This window comes from Emys orbicularis, chromosome 4 (genome assembly GCF_028017835.1).
Source record: "Emys orbicularis isolate rEmyOrb1 chromosome 4, rEmyOrb1.hap1, whole genome shotgun sequence".
Lineage (NCBI taxonomy): Eukaryota > Metazoa > Chordata > Testudines > Emydidae > Emys > Emys orbicularis.
In genome coordinates, this window is record NC_088686.1 from 83,511,020 (window position 1) to 83,526,541 (window position 15,522).

Consider the following 15,522-nt stretch of genomic DNA (forward strand, 5'->3'; position numbering starts at 1 on the left):
CCTAAACACTGGAGTGCACTTTGCTAGTGAACACATTCCTCTTTCCAGCACCGTGAATGGCTGCTTATCCATGTTCTGCACATTTACATGGCTTAGCCTTGAACGAAGATCATCAGTGTGGGGAATAGTTTTGCTAAATGAGCCAAAAAAGTGGGGCCTCTGTGGCTGAACTGGCAGAAACTGCCATTCTAAGGTTTTCTCAGCTGAAATTCACTGCTCACATCTGAACGTTTCTTTTCAGCTAGGAGATCTGACCCTCTGTATGTGGGACACATCATTTTTTCCCATATGGCCTTAATTTTATTCTATGATTGAACATTTAAAATGCACAGGCAGCTGGGGTGTTGTACACACCTCAAGCATGAGGCTTTAGAGTTTGCATTCTGGAGTGAAAAGACCCTATAGTTACTTAAAACCAGAACAATTTCCATTGGTCAGAGGACAAAAAGCATTGTCCTCAAAAGCAATTGCAGCCTACACTAGGATAGTGTGGTCCTTTGTCTCCCTCTAGTGGTGGTCCAAATATGAAGTTTATGAGTCTGCTTCTGCTTCTCGCTAGAGGAGTTAGTCTTTTAGTTTAAGGGACAGAATCTCTTGCTTTTAGATCAAAAGGTTCCAGGGTCAAATCTTACTGATGGCCTGAGCAGAATCGGTTCCATAATCACTGTCTGAAAAATATTGAGAGTGGATTGCTATATGAAAAGAAAGACTTTTTTGTAGTTGGCAAAAAAATAAAAATAAAAAAAAAAATTCTAAAGCTGCATTTTTTGGTCCATCACTTCAGTTTGCAGTCTGTGATTTCCCATTAGAGTTGAGCAAATAATCACTTATAGAATCATTTACTTGTTTAATAGACTTTCCCTTCTTTTTCTGGTGGCGGAATGGCTGGGAGCCGATCTCAGATTACTCATTATTTGACATTTTTTGCAAATTGCCTTGCTGTTTGACACTTAAATGGTGGAAATACGAGCTTTGTTATGTAGTTGTGATTGGTCATGTAAGTCACATGGAGATTTCCCAGCTGTAATCAGGTTTCAGGTGCAAACACTCCAGGTAATCAGGTTTCAGTGTGCAAACTTTACACATGGTGTGAACAAACATATGTGTGAGTTATCGCTATTTCTTGCTTTTAAATACTTGGGAGGTGCTCAGAGACTGTAAAATAACAGAGGCTGTATAAGTGACCGCTAGAGAACCTGACTGTTCAGAGACAGCAAACAGAGGAGGGAATAAGCACAACCAAAGCAGAGCCAATGTTGTCCTCCTAAATCTGAAGACATCTTGACACTACAGTTTGAGAGGCATGATGTGCCCCATTCATCTCAATAAATTGTTGACTCTGAAGCTTAAAGATGACACATTCTGCAGTGGTGGGTGTCAGTACAAAACCCTCAGATAGGCAAAAATGGCAACATTTAGAGCGGTTTCACTGCTGATCACCTTAGCAGAAATATTCAGCTAAAGTGCTCATCCTACAGTTCTAAATTACCTTCCATGCCTGCCCAGGTACCAACCAGCTAGGGTGACCAGACAGCAAGTGTGAAAAATTGGGACAGGGGGTGGGGAGTACTAGGAGTCTATATAAGAAAAAGATCCAAAAATTGGGACTGTCCCTATAAAATCGGGACATCTGGTCACCCTACAACCAGCCAACTGTCTCTGATGCAGCTGTGCCCAGGCAAGTTCTGCAATGCAGATCAGCATTGTGAATAAAAAAATCTGGAGCACATTAAGCCTGACAATGGGGGTGTCAACGTCAAATCAAATTCAGTAGCAAAATAAATAACATAGGGGTGTTTGTCCTGAGTGTATTATTCCTTTTCATATTTAATGCAGTAAAAACTCTCCATGTTTAAATGGAAATGAAGCTACCATAGCATTTCCCATCTGTAACACCAGAACGTCAGAGTCAGAAGGGTTCTTCACTACGGAGTAGAGGCCCATTTTGCTGCAGAGTACTTGGGACCTGTGCATATGTGAATACATGTGGACCAGAGAGATTAAAGGGAGAGAGACGCACCCTTTTGTGTGGTGTAAAATACACTGCAGTACCGCAATCCACTCACCAGATGGTGCCCAGAAGCTCTTAAATGGCTTCTTTTAATGTGTAAAGACAACAGACATTGCAATGGGTTATAAGCTGAATGAGGCAAACTGATTTTTCTTTTCCCTGTGTCATAGTTTGCTGGGTGGAAAGTCACAATATTAAGTAAGAATAAGACAAATGAGGACAAAATTCACTTCAAATGGTGCATAAAGGTACACAGCTGCACTTGAGCCTCTGGGGCCTTCATTTTAACACTGGGCTGTTTTGATGAGGATTTAGACAGTGGTTATCAAACTTTTGTATTGGTGACCCCTTTCACATAGCAAGCCTCTGTGTGCGACCCCCCTTATAAATTAAAAACACTTTTTTACATATTTAACACCATTATAAATGCTGGAGACAAAGCGGGGTTTGGGGTGGAGGCTGACAGATCGTGACCCCCCCATGTAATAACCTTGTGACCCCCTGAGGGGTCCCAACCCCCAGCTTGAGAACCCCTGATTTAGAAAGTCTTTATTTGGGGAAAATAAAGGAGAAGGATATGAATTTTTCTCTGGACCCTGACCCTTAAATATTCTTGAGAAGGCGAGTGCACATGTACACACATACACTCCCATTACAGTAAAAATATTACTGATGAGATGGCTGATTGCTTAAATATGTAGGGCTAAATTAAGCCCATCACTGTGAAGTGTGCACAAGTGGGGAGAGAACAATTTTGGGTCATTATTCACTTAGACTTAATGGTGGTGATCAAGAAGTGAAGGCCTGTGACTCTACCATTACCAGTCCTCCTGAGCCACCCAGGTTCTGTCTGTCTCTCTCGCTCCCTCCACCCCCCAGCAAATTTCTGAATGCCAGTGGATGTAACACTTCTATCATTGTTGCTTTGTCTCCCGTCTTGGCTCCTGATGGAACCCCACACTGATGCTGGGAAACCCAAACAACAGGTGTTGAACTGTGACCAGATGTCTCCTCCCCCAGTATGAACTCTCATAATGGGATAGAACTCAAAGGACTCTTGAGCTGTTTTTTCTCTCAGTTCCAGGCCTCAGAGAAGAATCTTTATGTGCTGCTGAAAGCAGCTTTTTTTTTCCAGACAGGAAAGGAACCCTGATGCTGACACTTTTCCAAAGTGGATTATTTTTTTCTGAAAGAAGCCGGATTTGCCGCATTAGTGGCTGGGGTACAAATTATTCTTGAGAATTTTCCAGGTCTCCCACAGCTTTAGAAGGGGAAGAAAAAAGATCCCATTTGATCAGAAGGTGATGGAGCTGTTGTTTGCCTGCTGTTTGTCTGGGGGAGGCAGCACAATGTCTGCTAGATGAGCAGGAGAAAGGGTGAAGATCTGATCTGATCTCGGATGTGCTTCACGCAGAGAAGCAAATCTGAGAATATTCTTTTGGAGGAAGTCTCTGAATGGCTCCTCTTTAGCCTTCAGACCACCTGCTTTGTTGGCCAAACCTACTTCCTTGGCATGGACGTTCAGAAGTTCAGACTGTACTGTTCCAAATAGAAAAGTGCATTTAGTATGCCCCACACATAAGCATTCTTTTGCTTCCCTTGTGAAAGGCAGGAGTGCAAAGGAAGCTCAAAAGGCCCTGGTTACAAAAGGGAAGCTTTCTTTGAGGTGATCCAAGAACCTTGTCACGCAATCTGAAGATTTCCCGCCGCTTTGTCTCAGGTTGTTTTTGAGGCAGGAGCCAGTAACAATGCAAGGTCCCTTTCCTTGCTGTGGGAAGGCACATTATCATGTGCGCTGTAGCAGATTCTGGCATCCTAGCTGCATCCTAATGGGCCTACAGGAGTGTAGTAATTAATTTTCATCTTTTACATGAGGAACCAACTAAGCCCTGGTGTAGGATGAAACACTTGTGATGAACTCCTCTGAGCTGGAGTGCTGTTTCATCAGGTTCCACTTAATTGCGGGTAGCTGAGGGTAAACCGACAAAGGGTGTTTTATTAGACAGACAATTCTTAACAGGAAACAGGAGCAATTGACCTTCAATTTTCCCATGTCTCTCACCATAGTTCAGACACATAAGGCCTAATTTTCAGAGGCTGACTTCAATGGAAGCTCTGGATGCTCTGCACTTGTGAAAATCAGGTCACTTCCACACTCGCTTGTCCTCCAAAGGGAAGTGTGGCTTATGGCAAATGCCACTTACAGTTACAGTCCCGTCAGTCAAGAAGGGAGTGCACTGAGCAGCTCAGGGTCCCTGTTTGGGAATGGATCAAACTTATTGATTCTCAGTCAAGGAGCAGTGAATGGACTAAAGAGGCTGAAAAGCTTCTGGGAAGTCTCTTGGCCCCTCCTCCACAGCTTAAATACAGTCTGTTGGCCTCTTCCAACAGTTCTCTCTCCTATGCTTGGTCTGCAGCCTACCCATAATCCCCCAGTGCAGGCATGTTATTACCCACAATGCAATTTCTAGAACAGAAGATGCGGTCAGAATCATCCAGCAGTGTATTAACAGAATGCTTAATGAAAATCCTGATAAGCTGTAAGACTCCACCAGGGAAAGGTGTAGCCAAAAAATTAGGCATCAAAAGATGTGATGTGCATGGTATGTGATGACATAACTCTGCACCTTCACGTAAGTAATGTTTATAAAGTTCTTTAGGATCCTTGACAAGGATTCTCTCATTGAGATAGGCATTATTATTCCCATTCTACAAGCGGGGAAACTGCGGTATAATGCAGTTAAGTGACATACTCAAGGTGTTTGGTGGCAGAGCTGAAAATAGAACCCAGGATTCCTTACTCCCAGTCCTCTGCATTAAAAGTGTTCCTTTAACTCCAGGCTGTGGGGAAGAGGAGCAGATCAAGTGTGGATTACTGAAATTTAGGTCCAGGATTGGGAAGGGATCCAGTGGTGCTCCAGATGCAGCCGTCCTTCTCAAAACTTTCCCGTATCCCACCTACTTTGCCACAGCTCTGCAGGCCTCACTCTGACTAGTTGCTGAGTGGGAGACTGCAAAGGTTAAACGTCTCCCTCTTAACCACATCCACATGTCGGCATGTGAAAAAAGAGGACGAAGGGGACAAGGACTGAGGGAAGGAGTCCTTCTGAGGAGGGGTGGGAAGGAACTAGGATTAGGGGAGCCCCACATTTTAGGGTAGGACTTGGGGAGGCCAAATATTGGTGAGTCCAGACCTTAGCTATGATTAATCTGGTGCTGATGTGGAGAGGTGATACTATATAAGCTTAAAGGAAGGGTGTTGAATTTCTAGATAATGCTGAAATAATATAGTAGCATAATAATACTAATAATATAGTGGGGCATTTTAGTCATTCAGGAAGTTGCCTCAGATGTTAGTATGTCAAACAAATCTATTCTGGCCCCTTCTCCCTGAGGTGCTGACTGAAGGTCTCTAATGGACTTGCTGTTTTTACTTTTCCTCTTCAGGATGTGGGCAGGTTCTTCGGGCTTCCAAGGGTCAGATTTTGCTGGAGAGCTATCCACTGAATGCACACTGTGAATGGACCATTCATGTTAAACCTGGGTTTATCATCGAATTAAGGTAAGTGGGAGGTGAATTTCAGCAAATTCTGTCTTCTGTATGAAGCAAGGTGGCATGTGTAACAGATGGGAATCATATTTTGATCTACAGTTGGGTCAGACTCTGGTGGCTCTATGGCAAAGAAAGTGCTGCCTCCATCTTAGGAAGGTACTCCATATTTGGCACCTGGCCCAGCAGGAGATCTGGGAATGCTGCACTACTGGCCATGTTCTGCCTTCAGTTCCTGCTTGGAACACCAGCTGATACCAATGGATGTTTCTAGAGACATCCAGGGCAATATATATCCCTAGGTGCCGTTATGGTCAGAGCATCCAATGGTCCAACAGGGAAGCACCAGGCTAGTGTAGAATGGATTCACTGAAGACAAAACTCAGGAGTGTTTTGGGGCAGGGAGAAACTGGCTCAGGTTACTCTGAATTTGTGTGAAAACAATTCACAGTTAGTTAACTGGTGCGGTTCTGAAGCTCATTCTCATTAATGTACCTTTCCCCCCTATAGAATCACAGACATTAGAGAGGGAAACTCCCTCAGACAGAGATGGAAAATGCCTCACATGAGGGGGTGCCCACCACTTGTTGTAGACTTCAATAGATCTCACGGTCAGGAAGTATTTCCTGATATTCAGCCTAAATTTTCCCTTTCTAAATTTCATATAATTACATCAAGTGACGTCCTCTTGAACTACCCTAAATAATTCCTTTCCATCCCTGATGCCTATAAGCTTCCTATATTTGTATCGTTAGTTGTTCAGTCAATCTACGTATCTAGCCCTTTTAATCTTCCCCAACAGCTCAGTCTCCTCAGCCCTTCATCAGGGTTTCTTTTCCAGTGCCTGAGAGTCTTCATTTGGTGCAATTAATTTTGTTTTTGAATGTGTGTGGCAAAGAGCTCACACATACAGCAGGAAGCTTGGCAGGGGATCAGATTCAGCCCCCTCCAGCAACTACAATAAGAACATGAGTTAAAGGCTTCACATCAATCTTTCACCAGCTTTGGAGACCAGGCAAAGAAGCAATGTTAGGTGCACAAACACATTTCTAACCACAGATTTAAAGATAGCTTTAATATTAAATCAGAGGAAGGAAAATCACCCAAGGAGAAAATAAATGTGGGGGTTCCTTTGACATTACCACCAGTCCCTTTATCATGCTCACTACTGTGTAGTTATTAGCAACAATAATTACAAATACTAACAGTGGTGAAACCTCCTCAGAGCAAGTGCAAGTTTCTGTAGGTACCTTCAGGGGTGGCCAGATATAGCAGTGCCTATAACATGGTACTGGGAGTTTGGTGTTCAGATGACTGATGCTGCTCTGTATTACTCTTAATGGGACTGAGACACATTTCCTTTGCTTTTACAAGTGCATTGTTGGATTGGGCTGTAGCTCACTCTGTGCAAAAAGCAACACGATTATAAATGATATTGCTTTATATTTATGTACGAGACTCTTTCTTTCCTAAGGATGCCAAAGTGCTTCACAAACGATGGGCTTGACCCTGCTTTCGATCCTATCAGTGGGGGCAGGATTGGGTCCTATGTTTTACAGCATCAGTGAATGCAGCTATCTCTGGGGTGGGAGGATGGCAGCTGACTGGCACAGATCAGCAATGTACAAGAAAGAAAGGAGAAGGATATTAGGGCAAACCTCTACACTTGCCAATAGTGCAATGGGATCTTTAATTGCCAGGCAGAGTAGACAGGGTATTTGTTTTTAAGGTGTCATCCGCAAGAGCATTGTAGGGTATGCTGCATGGGAAGCCTGCTAGGAATTAAACCTGCAGCTCTAGACTACTCTGTCCTCTCCCTTTCCAGGGGGAGGAGTGATGGTTCTGTGCCTGTGAATTTGTGTTACCACTCAAGCACTGTGAAATTGTTATCACTACTGCTGCCACAGGGTGCAAGGTATCTGATTTGAATGGACATGTGGCATTACCCTTGTGAGAGTTTCCATCTAGCTGATTTGATCATCTTTCCATTGTGGCCATTCCCCACACAGTTCAGCAAACTCAATACTAACCCTCTACCTCCCTTGCCACAGAGTCCCACTGTTAGGGTGAAAGTGTCCAGAAGCAGAGTCTGATGAGGGAGCTCCCACTGTTGGGTTTAGGAGACTCAGTAGTTTAAACTTTAAACTCCACCAAATTCTTCCATCCTGGTCCTGCTGCCTGTGCCTGGATCTTTAGACTTACTCCACTTCCACATAAACAAGCAGATTCCCTCTGCCAGTTACTCTCAGCTCAGAATAGTAATTGTTAGCAAACGGTTTGCGGAGTCAGCATGATTCCTGACAACAGCACTCCATGATTCCTGGTCTCTATATAGCCCCAGCAAACCCTGTGTGATTGCCACAGGGCAATGCTGGTGATCCTATCTGTGTGAAGCAGAAAGGAAACAAGTGACCCCTAGTCACCAGCCAGGACAGGTTTCTGTCGCTTTCTTCAGGCCTCTGTTTGTTATCTTCCCAAACATAGCAAGAAAGGTATACAAAAAAACAACACTGACAACAATCTGCTTAAAGGTTTGGACTAGGATCTACCAGCTGGTCCTATTTACCAGCAAATATCCTTCTCCTGCTCCCCTCCCCTGCATTGCTAAGCTCTCCTTTATATTCCAGCTGAGAGTGTGGGCTAGTCAGGAGTGCTGATCAGCTGTGTCAGCTGATTCCCAGCATCTGTCTTGGGGGCTGCTCTCTGGCCTAGGGTCAGCTGCTCCCTATCTCTCTCTTCTCCCCTCCCCCCAGCCAGGGCTTTAAAAGGGCAGATTGCCCTGTTGCAGTGGTGTGTGGGTGTTATATAGAGAAAAAATACAAAATATAAACTCTCTTAATCTTACAGGACTGAAAATAAATCATCTTCTGACTTGAGATGTGCTATGCTGTCTTAGCGGATTTGGCTGACCAGGCCTGCTTTGACAAATGGTTGCTGTAGTAGTTTGTTTTGTGTGTGCATTTTCTAGCCTCATTTTTCTTTAATTTGTGATTTATCATGCTCCCTCAGCCCATGTCACATCAGGAGATGAGATACAGCACTCTAGGTAACGCACAACTCACAATCATTTTCTTTTATGCTGTGACAGAGCTGTATCTTGGAATTGTTCTTTTCCTTTGGAGAGAAGCTCACCCCCCCCATCCCCCAGAGATGTATTCTCAATGCACTCACTAATAACATCACCTCATAACAGTACTTTGCGCTCCTTTTCAGTCTGAGGCTCTCCAAGCATTTCATTAACATCAGGGAATTTGGCATTATAATATCCAGGACAGTTAGGAAAATAGCCCCAATTTTACAGGTGAGGAAATTAAGGTTAAATAACTTGCCCATAACTGTGCTTTAGTCAACAATAGACCCCAAGATTTCAAAAGTGTTCAGTTGACTCCACTGGGAGCAGAGTAAGGACAATGTTGAGAACTTCTGAAAATCCTGTGCCAGGTCTGTCAGCTCCCATCCCTGCACCTTAGCTATGAGGCCTTGCCGGGGCTGGCGCAGCCTAGGATGCTACAATTTGGGAGGCGGTGACTGCGGCGGTATTTCGGCGGCGGGACCTTCCGCCGCCTCTGTGGGGGGCAGCATTTCGGGGCGGGACCTTCCACCGCCTAGGGCAGCAGAAAAGTTGGCGGCGCTCCTGGGCCTTGCGCATTTGTATGAATCTATTGCTTCTGTAAGAGCACATCCCAGGGCTTGATCAGCCAAAGAGAGTTTGTTCTGAGGATGTCATGTTGGTAACTTGATATCTCATGGGTAAGTAACAGAGTGTCAGACAGAACTGGAATTTGGCCTCACCAATTGCTCATGAAGTTTAAGTGAAACTGAGATGAATTAATTTCTGATGTTTATTGAAAGCAGTTGCCATTTTTTTCTCATCCACCTTCCAACAGACCCTTATGAAAACTCTGGGCCATATCTTCCTCTGGTGTAACTTGGTACAGCTCCATTCAACTGCTCATTCAATGGAGCTATGCCGATTTACACCAGCTGAGGTTCAGCTGTTTCTCCAAACACAAAAATAAGGATTGAGTGAAGACAAGTGAGTGTGTATTAATGTTAGTCTGATGGGAGGGGATAGAAGGGCATCAGCCATTTCACATAACATAGGCTTCCTTACTCTCTGAAGCCACCGAGTCCCCAGAAGAGGACAGTCAGGGGAAATCAACTGTAGACTGTAGGGGTATGCTGAGCATCCAAAATGATTGTGCATTTTCCCCTTCTCTTCAGTTAGAAAATGTTAGATTGCCAGACCATTCAGCCCACCTTTGAAGAGGTAGCATGATAGACTCGGTCTGATCCATTATATCCCTTAAATAAACATGGTCTACAGAGTTGAGAGTTTTCAGGGAGATTGGGAAGATTAAAAGTTACATTTTTAAAATATTCTACTGAGCGGTTAGTGGTGTGGTGTTCTCTCAGGCACAGAGCTTGGAATCCTTACCCTGGACAGAGATGCAGAGCACAGCACCTCAGGCAATTGCTTATTCTCTAAAGGCTTTTTTTTATTAGCTCTCTTTGTCTGTTTTTCATTCATATTCAGTTTGAATATTTTGGCTTTGTGCTCTGCTAGCAGCAGCATGTTATACTGTTAACTAGTGAGAGCCTTGCTCCATGGCTGATACAAGAGGATAGATAGTGTTTACTGTAAAAGCCTCCAGATATTACCCTCTCCCTTCTGCATTAACCCTGTCCCTTCCCTCTTACGCAAAGGGTGTAAGTACTGGCTATTGACAATCAGTTCCTGTTTTATCTTCTGATCTGAAATAAATTGTGTTTTGTTCCCATTCTATCTCTTTCTATCTTATTTCTAAGGGACCTATCATCATAGTTTCTAAATGCAGAACACAACAATTTAAGTAACACTAATAAAGTCCAAAATAGAGTTTAGCTCTCTGCCCCTCCAGGGTATCCAGCTGTTATCCTCTCCTTTAGATGGATGCTGTAGGGGGGCAGTAGCCTCTGAACTGAATTAGAAATACAGTCCAGCCAGGTGAGAGTGACAGTCTGATTTTGATGTCCTTCTGCCTCAGGTTTGCCATGCTGAGCCTGGAGTTTGACTACATGTGCCAGTATGATTATGTGGAGATCCGGGATGGGGACAATATAGATAGCAGGATAATTAAGCGTTTCTGTGGCAATGACAGGCCGCCTCCAATCCGAAGCACTGGGACCTCACTCCATGTTCTCTTCCAGTCTGATGGATCCAAGAACTTTGATGGGTTTCATGCTATCTTTGAAGAAATTACAGGTAAAGGAATCAAAAAAAGCACACGGCACTTTATCCTCATTAATTCAGTCTCACTAATCTTTCTTGCTGTTCTGCTTCATTAAAAACTTTCATGCTGTGTTGCCAACATAGTTTATACAGGTAGGTATAGTCAAGGTACAAAGTCAACATATGGCTTGCTAAAATGAAGCTCTTCTAAAGTAGACCCCAGCCCCATTATTTGTGCAAAGACTCAACTGATTGCAACAGTTTAGGGCTGAAGTTTCATGGGTTTGTGATGTTTCTTTTTGCACCACAGAACTGGGAATGAGTGATGAGATGGAAATTTTGTGCACAACTCCTTGCAGTCAGGGAGTTGCTTGAAGTAGTACGTGGAAGCAGAGTAAGCAGTTTAAAATGGTAGAAACCTGTTGCATTTCTGGTGTATTGCCCATGTGAAAATGCTTTAATTATTTCTGCTGCTTCACATTTCAGATCAGTAGGGCTTTTTTTAAAAAATTGTTTGTACAGGGAAGATGCAGAAAGCTCTTCCCATATAAAAAGCAAACAAAAACATTTCTCTCTCTCCTTCAGTGAATAATGTGATGTGCTAAATGTTTTTAATGAAAGAAGTTGAGTTCCAAAATTCCAATCTATTTATTAAACGCATTAAGCTTGAGTCTGATCTCATTTACACCGGGGTAGCACCTTCCCCTCTGCATTACTCCCTGTCCCTTCTGCCTGCCTGCAAAGGAACACTGGGAATGCTGATAGCTCCTGTTTTGCCTTCTGATCTGAAGTGGGATACATGCCTTGTGTCTTCCTTGTATGGGGCAAGTCTATAAAACCTGTCCATAGAGTTCTTAGCAGAGGAGGCCAACCAGTGTGTGCTAGTTTGCCATAGGAAAATCCTACAGGATCTATAACAGCTAACATTAGGATTTCCCAATCCCTCCCTGAAGTAAGACATATGAGACCCCAGACATACATCAGTGTCCCAGATTTAATGGGATCACATGAGCTGTAAATCTAGTTCAAGAGGTTCAATTAGTTCATGTAATCTTTGCAGCTAAAGCACCCCTGAGCTCCAAACCTATTGGGGTTCAGCTGTTACTAATACCCCAGGGTGCAGTTAACAATCTGAAACATGCACACACACAGGACAAATGGCTGCCCCACTTCTGCATTTACTGAACCCACTTGTCTACGTGCTGGTCCCTATAATACAATCACAGTCACAGCAGGAACAGTTAGACAATGAGAGCTAGCACTGTGCTAATGAAAGGGCTGATGGAAAGCAAAAGTTGCCTCCACCAAATGAAACCTGGTGTGGGGTATGTTGCATAAGGCTGCCTACACTCCTAGGCCTAACATTTTTGATATGGAGTAGGATGAATTGATTCCATTTTCTCTGCTCAGCATGTACCTCTTAGTATTCTAGCAGCGTTCTGCACTTTATTTCCACCCCATTATTAATGGTATTTATTTGAGACTGGGTGGCTGCAAGCATGGTAATCCATGCAGAGCATGATGCAAAGGGGTGAGAGTTTGTCAGGAGGCCTCATTGTGCACTTTATTATGAATCTGTCCTGGCCTGATGAATAGCTGAAGTGAAAAGCTTTTGAAGCTCTCACTATGTCTCTTTATGTGAAGTGTTAACCTGGCCAGCAATACTGTTCATGGGAAGAATACAATGTACGTGGGGGGGAGGGGGGAGGGAGCTGAGGGACTGAAAGCTCTGGCAGCATGCAGCAAGCTTCAGCATTCAGTCTTCTGAAATCCTTCTCAATGCAAAGCCCCAGGGGGTAGCTGACATCCATGTAATAGGCTGAACAGGGCTCACTAGGTCAATCACCTGCATGATTGTTGAGAACAGGATCAGGTAAACACACTCCAAGGCTGAGCAGTGGCCCAAAGGGATGCTATGGTATCCGTTGTAGCTTAGCACTGGACTGAAGAAGATAGGAAATGTGGCTCATGCAGTGAGAGCAGAGTTTTTTTATTTACGTGTGTCCACCTTTGTGGGGCACTTTGTACTTGGGTCATCTTTATTCTGGGGACCCTATGTGGGATAGATTTTGCAGAAGTCGGCTCAGAAGTCATGTTCTTCGTGAAACGATGACACTGAGCGAACATGGGGAAGTATCGAGACCAAATGGTCAGAGGAACTTAAGTAAATGCAAAATAATCTGCAAAAAGTATGTCCCTAGAGCAGGCCTGCACAACATGCGGCCCGCGTGGGCTCATTGTGCGGCCCGCGGGGGTTGAGTAGATGGGCTCACTGTGTGGCCCGCGGGGGGGGGGGGGGTGAGTAGACAAGCGGCGGGTGAGGGAGGGGGGCTGAGTAGGTGAGCGAGCGGGCAGTGGCAGGGAATGAGTAGGCGAGCCGGGCGGGTGGAGGGCTGAGGAGGCGAGTGGGCGGGCAGTGGCGGGGGGGGAGTAGGCGAGCCGGGGGAAGGGGGCTGAAGAGGCGAGTGGTGAGTCGGTGGCTGACCTGTTCTACTGATCTGGTCTGGCTCCCATCCCCTCTCCCAGGGCCGGCTCCAGGCACCAGCAAAACAAGCAGGTGCTTGGGGCGGCACATTTCTAGGGGCGGCATTCTGGCGCCGGCCATCATAGGTGCCGACTCCGGGGCATGGGGAAAAAGTACCCTTGCTGCCCCAGCTCGCCTCCGCTCCGCCCTCCGCCTGCTCCCCTGAGCGCGCCGCCACCGCTCCGCTTCTCCTCCCTCCCTCCCAGGCTTGCCGTGCGCAAAACAGCTGTTTCGCGCAGCAAGGCTGGGAGGGAGGAGAAGCCAAGCGGCGGGGCGCTCAGGGGAGGCGGCGGAGGTGAGCTGGAGCGGGGAGTGGTTCCTCTACCCGCCCGTTACTTCCTGCACCCCCCCACCGTAGCTCACCTCCGCTCCGCCTGCTCCCCTGATCGCGCCGCCGCTCCACTTCTCCCCCCTCCCTCCCAGGCTTGCCACGTGCGAAACCGCTATTTCGCGCAGCAAGGCTGGGAGGGAGGAGAAGCCAAGCGGCGGGCGCTCAGGGGAGGCGGTGGTGGTGGAGCGGAGGTGAGCTGGAGCGGGGAGCGGTTCCTCTAACCCCCCCATTCCTGCGCCCCCCCACCCTAGCTCACCTCTGCTCCACCTGCTCCCCTGAACACGCCACTGCTCCACTTCTCCCCCCTCCCTCGCCTGAGAGGGAGAGGGGAGAAGCGGAGCGGCAGCACGCCCTGGGGAGCAGATGGAGCGGAGGTGAGCTAGGGCAGGAGGTCACGGGGGGCCCGCAGGAAGCAAGGGGGGGGGAGAAATGCGGCACGCCGGGGGAGCAGGCGGTGCTGGGGATTTGGGGAAGGGGTTCGGAAGGGGTGGAGTTGGGGTGGGGCCGGGGGCAGAGGGGCACGAAAAAGAAAGGGGAGGCGGCCAAAATTTTTTTTGCTTGGGGCGGCAAAAATCCTAGAGCTGGCCCTGCCCTCTCCAAGGGTTGCAGCTGTCTGGAGGTGCTGCCTTCCACGCCTTCCTCATTCACACCTCATTCATTCAACAGGGCAATCGATTACAAAGTGGGGGGGAAGATCTTATTCTACTTCTAGCAAAAAGACATTTTTCTTTTACCTTAATTATACTACCTTAGGGGCCGCTATAACATATTACCGAAGTTCAATACTGCTGTTTCAGTGGGGCGACGCTGGGGAAGGAGGGTTTGTTTCTGCGGGGCAGATGGCGCGGGGGGGGAGGTTCGGTGGCACTGGGGGGGTTGTTTCCGTGGGGCGGGTGGTGCTGGGGGGGGTGTTGTGTTTCGGGGGGGCTGGGTGGCGCTGGGGGGGGGGTGTGGCAGCGTTTGGGGGGTTTTGGCCCTCAGCTGTTTTCTTTGGAGTACTATGGCCCTCGCCGCGTTACGAGTTGTGCAGGCCTGCCCTAGAGGAAAGACCAGTGGACAGCTAGTTAATAAAAGAAGCAGCTTAATCAGCTGAACGGCCTGTACTGGAAGCAGGTGTTAACCACCCGAGTGCAGCAACAAACACTGTGTCAGGGATAAAGGGTAATCCAGCCTTTGGTGAGTGGCCAGAAGTGACTACGCTGACCTTAGATGTGAAAGACAGGAGGAGGGAGGAAGATTGAAATAAAATGAGCGGGATAATTCCCTCTGCTCCTGTGTGTGGTTGTCCTTCTTTAATAATCCCCTCGTGCAAGGTGAGGGATTCCCAGCTGATTTGCTGGCAACTATTACTCGTGAAACATTATAAATGTCAATACGAAATCCCATAAGTAGGGAGAGGAGCTAACTTCTCTTCATATTTATAATAGAGACAAGCTGGGTGGGCTTGATAGAATGTGTGTCCATGGAAATAGAAAGGTTCTGGGAATATCCTAGTTATGTGAGTTTGTTGGATAAGTTCTATTGAAACAAAATGTAGCTGGAAAGTGGAAGACTTTTTTTTTTTCCTTGCAAAAACTATTGTGAAAAAAATGTTTTCCAACCATCTCTCCTAACTAGTTATAGATAGTTACATGATACCCATCACATTGGAGAGATAGGGCCAAATCCTAGTCCACCAGAGAAAAACTCCCATTGAGTCCAATGAGATTCAAATTTGGTCCATAGGTCTGTTTGTACGACAGGCCTAGTAGATGCTGTCTTAATGGTTTTCATATGCAGCCAGGAAGGAGTTACAATTCCTCAGGTGAAACCAGAACACAAAAGTGGAGCAAAAATTGGATGTCTAAGTCACTGTGGGGGTGTTCTGGTGCATTCTGTGTTTTAGATTTTTAAA

At 46.1% G+C, this 15,522-nt stretch overlaps 1 protein-coding gene across 4 annotated transcripts in view; it reads left to right on the top strand.

Moving 5' to 3' along the window:
• PAMR1 (peptidase domain containing associated with muscle regeneration 1) overlaps positions 1-15,522 on the top strand; it is a 67,179-nt gene that overhangs the window by 17,066 nt on the left and 34,591 nt on the right. For 3 of the 4 annotated variants that reach the window (XM_065403988.1, XM_065403989.1, XM_065403990.1), the window contains 2 exons: positions 5,459-5,573; positions 10,589-10,806. The exons of the other annotated variant lie outside the window; for it this stretch is intronic. In XM_065403988.1, coding sequence (XP_065260060.1) covers positions 5,459-5,573; positions 10,589-10,806 — 333 coding nt within the window. The remainder of the gene's footprint in view (positions 1-5,458; positions 5,574-10,588; positions 10,807-15,522) is intronic. 4 annotated transcript variants of the gene reach the window in all.